The sequence below is a fragment of the Chinchilla lanigera genome, unplaced genomic scaffold (genome assembly GCF_000276665.1).
Source record: "Chinchilla lanigera isolate Chin_1 unplaced genomic scaffold, ChiLan1.0 scaffold00030, whole genome shotgun sequence".
Lineage (NCBI taxonomy): Eukaryota > Metazoa > Chordata > Mammalia > Rodentia > Chinchillidae > Chinchilla > Chinchilla lanigera.
In genome coordinates, this window is record NW_004955431.1 from 3,144,374 (window position 1) to 3,152,985 (window position 8,612).

General features: G+C 35.8%; 1 protein-coding gene across 1 annotated transcript in view; it reads right to left on the bottom strand.

The window, feature by feature from the left end:
- Positions 1-3,305: 3,305 nt before the first annotated feature.
- Kpna3 (karyopherin alpha 3 (importin alpha 4)) overlaps positions 3,306-8,612 on the bottom strand; it is a gene marked incomplete at its 5' end in the record, with an annotated part of 28,899 nt that continues 23,592 nt past the window's right edge. Inside the window, 5 exon segments of the mRNA XM_005387599.2 lie at positions 3,306-6,094; positions 6,533-6,627; positions 7,943-8,105; positions 8,258-8,329; positions 8,421-8,525. Coding sequence (XP_005387656.2) covers positions 5,996-6,094; positions 6,533-6,627; positions 7,943-8,105; positions 8,258-8,329; positions 8,421-8,525 — 534 coding nt within the window.

An 8,612-nucleotide genomic window follows, 5' to 3' on the forward strand; every position in this document is an offset into this window, starting at 1 on the left:
CCTTCACTTGAGTTGCCGAGACAGAGTTGGCATTTGTGTCTTAACAGTGGCTGGAGCTTAGTAAGGGCTCCCCATCAGCCTGATTATCACTTTCCTCATTGAAGCTAACTCCTTCTATTATTGTGTATCCTTGTACACATTTTTCTTAATATTTATCATAAACTTTTACTTCCTGCCGGGCATGGTGGCACACGCCTGTAATCCCAGCACTCGGGAGGCTGAGGCAGGAGGATTGTTGTGAGTTCGAGACCAGCCTGGGCTACAAAGTGAGCTCAAGGCCAGCTTGAACTGTATAGTGAGACTCTTGTCTCAAAAAGACAAAAACAAAACAAAACAAACTTTTACTTCCTATTCCTATAACCTTTAAAAAAGTATCCTGTGCCCTAACACAGTATCTGGCATGGGGCAGGGAGCTCAATAAATACAGTATTTGAATGTTTCTAAAGGCTCAAAGTGCTTATTCATAAAAGTCTGAAAGGACTAAAGACACTGAAAGGATATGTACAGCTAACCGCCAGGCATGGTGGAGAAGGTCTGTAATCCCAGCTGAGAGAGGAGGATCACAGATTCAAGCCCATCCCAGGCAATTTAGCAAGTGAGACCATGTCTCAAAAAAAAAAAAAAAAAAAGGCTTGGGTTCAATCCCCACCACCAAAAACAAACAACAAAAATAAGCTAAGGCTGTTATTTTATCCTAAATCTAATATGAAGAAACTGGTAAAATAGCTGAAAGTTTTCCACATTAGAATTAAATGTCCAGACACTAGAATGTTCCCATGTAACTGAACCCAGAAACTAGTTGCACCGCTCTTTCTTGCTGGGATATGGAGTGCTTAAGCTGACAAGAACTAGGTCCAGCAAAGATTTGTAACCAGGAGGGAAGAAACACACTGGGTACTCTGGCTGAAAGGGGGAGCTCAGAACTGACCGGCTTTTCTTTGCTATCTGGAAATAACAATCTAGTCCCAATCAAAATGATTAATTTATAACGATGGACATTTAAAGTGATTTGTGTTAAGACGTAACTTTAAAGCAACTAAAGCTAGTGAATAAAGCAGAACAAGCTCATTTGAAGTATTTCATTTGCTTCTTAAGTTTTTCTGACTTCTATTCCATAAAGTGACATTCCTAAAAACCTATCTTTAAAACATATAAAATGTGTACCCTCCTCCATACCACTTAGGTTTAGTTACCATAACATTCACCATCTAGTAACACTGCTGTTCCATGAACATGTTTTGTTTTATCTTGTGGCTTAATATATTTCTTGGCATAAGCCTGATGTATCTTTGGGTACAATGTGAGGAAAGAGAAGTATTCAAAAAGTGGGTGGAAATTTGTTAGGGTAGGGAAGGGGATGATGCAGAAGAAATTCCCTGCTGGGAACACTTCCTCTACAGCATGGCTCAGCCACAGTTCTCCGGCCTTTTTTTCTTTATGTGGTACTAGAGAAGTATTCCAGGGCCTTGCCCATGCCAGGTAAGTGCTCTACCACTGGGCTATATCCTCAACCCAGTTCCACTTAATCATTTAATAATAAACTTACACATTTCCGATGGTAGCCAGACTCTCATAAGGCTTGAAGAAGGTGATTTTTCAATGCTGTAATTTCCTATGACAGTCCCACCTTTCCCTGTATTACTTAAAGTTCTTCAAGTATTTGAAAAACACTGCTACAGGGTACTGTTGAAAAGATCTGGGCAATCAGTACATTTAACTGTTTCATACAACCTTGCTTTTTTAGCCATAGGTTACATTTAAGAGGGTGACTGGCTACTCCCTGTTCCCATTTCTAGCCACTAAACTGCAACAGATGGGGCAGAGTACACCCTGCACTTCCTACTGATGGGTGATTTGGGAAATAAGGTACAGTCTGTCTCTGATTTTTCCTAACTCAGAATGAAGAAAGGGTACATTTTCGTTTCCTCTTTATATTACGCATCTGAGGTAAGTCAGGCAATATTCAACAATGAAGTCATGATTTAGGCTGCCTCATTTGAGCACAGTCTTCTACAGACTGGACTGAGGCTAGTGGAAGGTTTTGGCTCCCCGGGGGCACCTGAAAATGTTTAAAGGCATTTTTCATTGTGTTCGCTAGGGGAGGAGCATTAGATGCTTGCTATTAACAAGGATGTTACTAAATATTCCACAATGCACAGGATAAACACCACACAAGAATTATCTAGACTAAAATGTCAATACTGCAGTATTTGGCGAAACCCAGTATAAGCCAAAGTTAGTTGAGATATTTCTTGGGCAAATAAATTGTGGGAACCAATTTCATTCCCCCAGTTGCCCCAAATACTTTCTCTTGACATATAGATATGAGCGGGAGGGAGGGAAAGAGGAAGAGGAAGAAGAGGGGAGAGATGAAGGGAAGGAGAAGGGGAAGATATTTTTAAGCTTCAGACAAGTGGTAGGTACATATCATCTTTGGGTCATATAATGTAAGACTAACAGCTTCATGTACAGAATTTATATTAATCACATTCCATTCCATAAAGAGATTTAAATTCCCCAGAGTTTAACAAGGTTTAAAAATATTAACAATCATTGTAAGACAACATTCATGAATGTTAGTTGTCTTATTTACCTGCAATGATAAGATAATTCACTGAAAAGGATGCCTGCTCTGAAGGAAATGATAGCAAGGTTATATGAGTACTATCACATTTATTTACTTATATACTGACTTCTTTCAAAAATAATTTGAAGTGGCATTATACAAAAATATTTCTATACTCAAAAGTTTGGCTGCTCTTTTTTTTAAAAAAATTAATCCAAGATATCATTTACACCATTTTTTTTTTTTTTTTCTGGTACCGGGAATCGAACTCACGACCTCGCACTTGCTAGGCAGGTGCTGTGCCGCTGAGCTAAATCCCCAGCCCCCAAGATTTCATTTAAAGCCACAATTTCTATCTAACAGGTTAAAACTTTCAGGTTTACTCCAATTACTATTTTCTATGTTACAATTTACATGGCTTTAAGGGTTAGTCAGGCCTTGAAGTTTTGCTTTGTTTCACGAAAACCACAATCATAACATCTTCCTAAATCAGTGGCCTTTTTCTAAGTTATAGTGTTTAAATCTGTGACACAATTGGGGAGGGGCCCTGCAATGACACCAGCAGGGAATGGAACAATGCAGCTGCCAGCCTCGGAACCCCAGGGATTGCCAGCCATACCCAGAAGCCAGGAAGGGGCAAAGAGGATCCTTTCCAGGCCCAAAGAGCATGAGTTCTAGACCCCAAACTTGTATCGTCAGAAATCACTTGGTTTATAGCGCTTCATTATGGCAACTTAGGAAATGTACATGTTGGTACTTTTTATTTATCACGAAATGCTCTCTAGCATTTATGGGTCATAGTTGTTTGTTAAGAGCTGGAAAGAGATACCAAAATACAATGAAAGAAAATTCATGATTTACCTCTATTGTGGTTGGTACGTAAAAAACAATTCCATATCTAAACCAATGTACAGAAAACAAAAGCTAAGCAATTAATTTTCAGAAATAAGTCTTTGAATGTTTTATCGTATTTGATAGCAGCTTTTTTTTATTGGTTACAAAACCTAAGCCCATATACAAAATTAGGAACACGTTTAGATGCCTCTTTTGAAAGAAGGTTTTAGTCTTTTTCAAATGAGTTTAAAAAAAATAAAAACAATGCAATTTTTAAACACTGTTTTGAAAACTTAAAAGTGCAGCAATATACTTAGTTTCATTTATCTATGAAATGGTGCAATTCCAATTAAAAACTGGTAAGGTCACAACAAATTTAATCAAGCAAATGCATACGTATGTCTGCACTACTTGATGCTAATGTTCACTTAAATGTTAGTTTGCACTTAAAACACAAGAGGAAAGAGGAATCATCACAGTTGAGGCCCAATTTTAATCTGGACGTGTGCAAAATTTTAAAAGGTAACTGTCAGTTAAGTATGGAGAGTCTGGAAGAAATTAAACTGAAAGGGGCACAATTTACAATATCAAGAAGATTTGGACTTTAAGGGTTTCACTGAAGTTTGTGACCTTAATTTGCTTTGTTATTCTTACTTTTAGTGAACACCACACAGTTGCAAAAATCTAGACAGTAGTGCCTGAACAGGATGCAGTTACCATATGAAGCTTTAACACAAAATTTGGATAAAGAAAAAAAGGCACAATGAACTTCAACTCAACTTTATGTGCACAAGAGTTGAAAAATCTGAGCCACCTTAAAGAGAAATTGATTCTAAAATTTATAAAACCTATAAATAATCAGAGGCCAAACCACTATATTAAAACAGATTCTCTAGCAAGTAAAAATCTTGCAGTTTAAACATACGCTTGTATCCACTTTAGATACAAGACAAAACTCACTCTTTAAAGTGGCTCCACCTTGGCAGATACATTATATTTGTAAATGATGCACACCTGCTATGTGTTGTTTATCAGTGAAAACACCCCAGCTGATTCGTAAAGCTTTGATGGAATCTGTCTCATCTTCATCACAGTAAATACACCCCCATCAGATAACTAAATTAGTTTAGATTTTCTATCCCTTCACATCAATACATTGGGAAATTATACCCAGTAAACAAGAGCAATAAAACTATTTCTGCAACAGCACAAATTATTTAGTTTAAAAATTTTAAACCCACATTTGTTCATTAATAACTGGGTCAGACATTTTGCCAAAAGCATTGACTTTCATTGTAATGCCAGATTTTTGCAGAATTACTTAAAGATCACTGCAAATCAGGCTTATAAATTACCACAGATTATTCCCCTACACGGATCCCTGTTTGAATTTTTAATATGTGCCAATGCGTTTAGAGTAGGATCTGAAGTACATTTCCCAAAACTCAATGAAGTCTTATAATACTAATTGCTGGTTTGTTGCCAACCACATTATCAAAAGCACTGGTTACTAGTAAAAAATGTTTTAAGACTAAATTACAGTAAACATGAAAGCTCCACAGTTTAAACCCAATATAAATCAACCATACCCAATTATCAAATTAAAACAAAAAATATTAACTCCTGAAAGCTGAAAGCAAGATTTTTTTCTTTTAACATCCCCAATGAGTATTTTAGATCTTTGCAGTTGTTTGCTTTTTAAAATTCTTTTACGTTTTTGTTTTTGTGTTTCCTTTGTAGTAAGGGACTCTTGCTTTCAACTGAAACAGAAGTTCAAGTCTGTAACAGGTTGCAGCTCAGGTAAAATACCATGCACAGCATTTGATTACTTCAAAACAGCAGGAACACACAGGCTGAAGTGAGTGGTCAAATAGGGCTTGCTGTTCTTAAAAATTAGGTATAACGGCGAAAGCATTACCATCCGTATCTAAAGTTCTTCCTCCAACCCTGGCTTCTGAGGCAGATAATAAACACATCAATTACTGGTATATGAAGTACAGTTTTGTTTTTTTTTTTAAAAACTTATCTGTTTAATCAACAACCAAGTTTCTGTTTTTAAGTTACTTTTTTTTTTTGTCAGTTCCACCAATGAAAATCATTTGGCTTGTACTTTAAAATCTAGTCTTCCAAATAAAGAATATGAAAATATGTTTGTGGAGGACATGATGGAGGCTCAGATCATACTGCACCTCTTTAGTCTTCCAATGTGAAGATGCATCACACCAAAGTGTCTTGATCCACAATGCACCATTTTCCAAAGGAGTATCAGTGGGCAGCTGACATGCCACCGCTATGGGATATCCTAAACTAGAGACTGCAGCTGTCAGCATGTGGCACCAGGGAACGGAAAACAGGGTAGTTGAGACTGTTAAGGAGAATTCTAAAACAGTTTAGGAAATCATGCATATGCATTTACAGTCCATGTGAGAGTGACTTTTGGCAACTGCAAAGTGACTGAGACATGGCTTGCTCAGAAGCATCAAAACGAAGAGGCATGTATGTTTTGGAGCCTTTTGTTGCTGTTTTCTTATCATTTGGGAGCCATCTGGTGGTGCTTCATGTTGAACGTGAGGAAGATGCTGCACTCAGTTAACCTTAAAAATTAAATTCTTTTGTTTGAAGGTTGGCTGTTGGGTCAAAATTGTAAGTACCTCCTTGTGTTGCTTCAGGAATGAGGCTAGGATCTTCATCAATCTATTAAAAAAGCAAGGAAAAAGCCTTTATGTGTAATACTGGAATTATGGTATACACTGAATTAATTTTATTTTACCTCTTAGGAGAGAATTCTGTATGAATAATCACTTTAGTAAGTTAAAATTGAACACACATTTAAAAACATCCCCTTCTTAAGTTCCTGTACCTGCAGATTTATTTAACCTATCTAAGCATATATCATTTCTATAATTACTATTTATTCCCAGTTAATAGATTACAAACACAAGAATTGTTTTCACAATTTAAAATTATACCTTATAAGTTTTGGACAAAGTATTTGAGAGAAATGACTGATGGTGTAGATAATAGAAATATAATATAAACTTAAGAAATATTAATGATAAAAGGAAAATTCTTAGTAAATTCACATTATGTTTTAATTTATATGCAGACATACCATATTTAAAATATACTTACATCTTCACCAGAGAAATATTGATCTATGATTTCAAATGCTAATTTATATATGTCTTCATTTTCATGTTGCTGCAAAACTTCAATTTTCTCCAAACCTGATAAAAAAAATCAAAATAATTAAGGAGATAATCATCAAGTATCCATTTTTTTTTTTTTAAAGGAGGAAAGGTTTATTTTAGCTCACAGTTTGTAGAGGTTTCAGTTCATAGTTGGCTGGCTAACAGTATGCACATTCTAATTGTGGGAAAATACTAGGAATTTCAGAAGAGCCCCAGCTCCCTATTATAGTCTAAAGAAACAGATAAACTCTGATCAGCATCCCACTAATTTCTTTTTCCTTAAAGCCTTCAAAGTATGCTGATCCCTGAAGTAGGCAACCTAAAATACACCTCAACACTCCATTAGACAGATTAAAAAACTGTGCTAGAGGTAGAAAGGGATTTATTTCAGGTTACATGGCAAGTTAGTAGCAGTACTAGCTCCATAATCTCCCAAGACTGTTTTAATATACTCAGATTCTCTCATACAGTGGTTTAAAAAAATCTTTCTCTGTTTTGTTATTATTTTATATAACAATGAAAACAAGTTTTTAGAAAGTCATTAATTGATGTAAATAGAAGATAAAGTTTTAAATTTGAAAAACTTTTAAAGAAGTAAATGTTCGTATGTCCACAGTCTGAATAAACCTGGGGAAATAATTTTTCAGAACAGTAATCGGAGAATGCCTGCATTTGTGCTTCCAATGTATTTACTCCATGCAACAGCTGCACGAATTTATAAGTTCAAAACCTTAATAATATTCTTCCTTGAAATGTCTTTTTTTTTTTAAGACAGGGTCTTACAATGTAGCTCAGGCTGGCCTCAAACTTGTGGTAATCCTCCTGCTTCAGCCTCTCAAGTGGTGAGCTTATGGGTATGTGCCACCATGCCTGGCAAAAGGTCTTTCTTGACTGTTATGGTGAAACAGCTGCATTTTTTCCCCTCTTGCATTCATTCCACTATGATGCTACTTCCATGAGGGAGGCTGAACAAATGGGGCCACCCTATCTTGGACTTTCAGTTTCTAAAACTGTGAGCAAAATAAACCTTTATTCTTTGTAAGTACCCAGCCTCACGTATTTTGGTATAGCACTTAAAAATGAACCCAATACAAAGAATGTTAGTGTTTCCTATAAAATAATGTCAATCTCTAGGGAGGTGATTTTGACCACTAGTTTTTATATATCAGGAACTAATAATCTCTGGAGAATCCTTCTGAAATGGTAAGACAGCATATAAACAACAGCAATACATTTTGATCATTCAATAATGCTATGTACCCTAGTGATTTTCTTTCTAATAAACTAACTTTAAAGGTATGAATATTTTAGAGTGGCAGCACCCAGCTACTTTTCTTCAATCCATTCTTACCTCCACATTCTTCTATTATTTCAGCTATTGTGCTTGCTTCATCACCAGCCATTATCAGAATGTTTTTTAGGCCATCTAGAACCACCTGAACCACTTGAGAATCTTTAACTGACAGTAAATTACAAAATGGTGGTATTACGTTCTGTTGGACAAGGTACTCAACCTAGACAAAGAAAAAGCATTTTTATTTATGTGATTATCTTTTACCCAAAAAGAATACAGTATAGAGATGAACAACCATTAGCAACTCCTAAACATAAGAAACTAGCATATTTTCCAAAATCAACAGTGACAGTTACTTTTTTCCAAACTTACCTGATCTTTTCTGCCACTTATTGTTAAATTGCTAATTGCCCAAGCAGCTTCTTTTTGTGTTCCAAAATCCCCCTGAAGGTTAAAAGGCATAAAATGAATTCTTTACCAAAATGTCTTACTTGTAACAGATTAGGATCAATGATGAGCACATAACAGGACTGACCTTAGCAAGCTGATGAATAATCATTGGGATTAATCCAGCATCTATTACAGCTTGAACTTGTTGCTGATTGCCTGCTGTTATGTTGGAAAGGAACCATACTGCTTCCTATAATTGGACATAATACAGGGCACAGTTTTATTTGAGTAAGTATCTTTGGTACTTTTACGTATTTATTTATTTATTTATTTATTT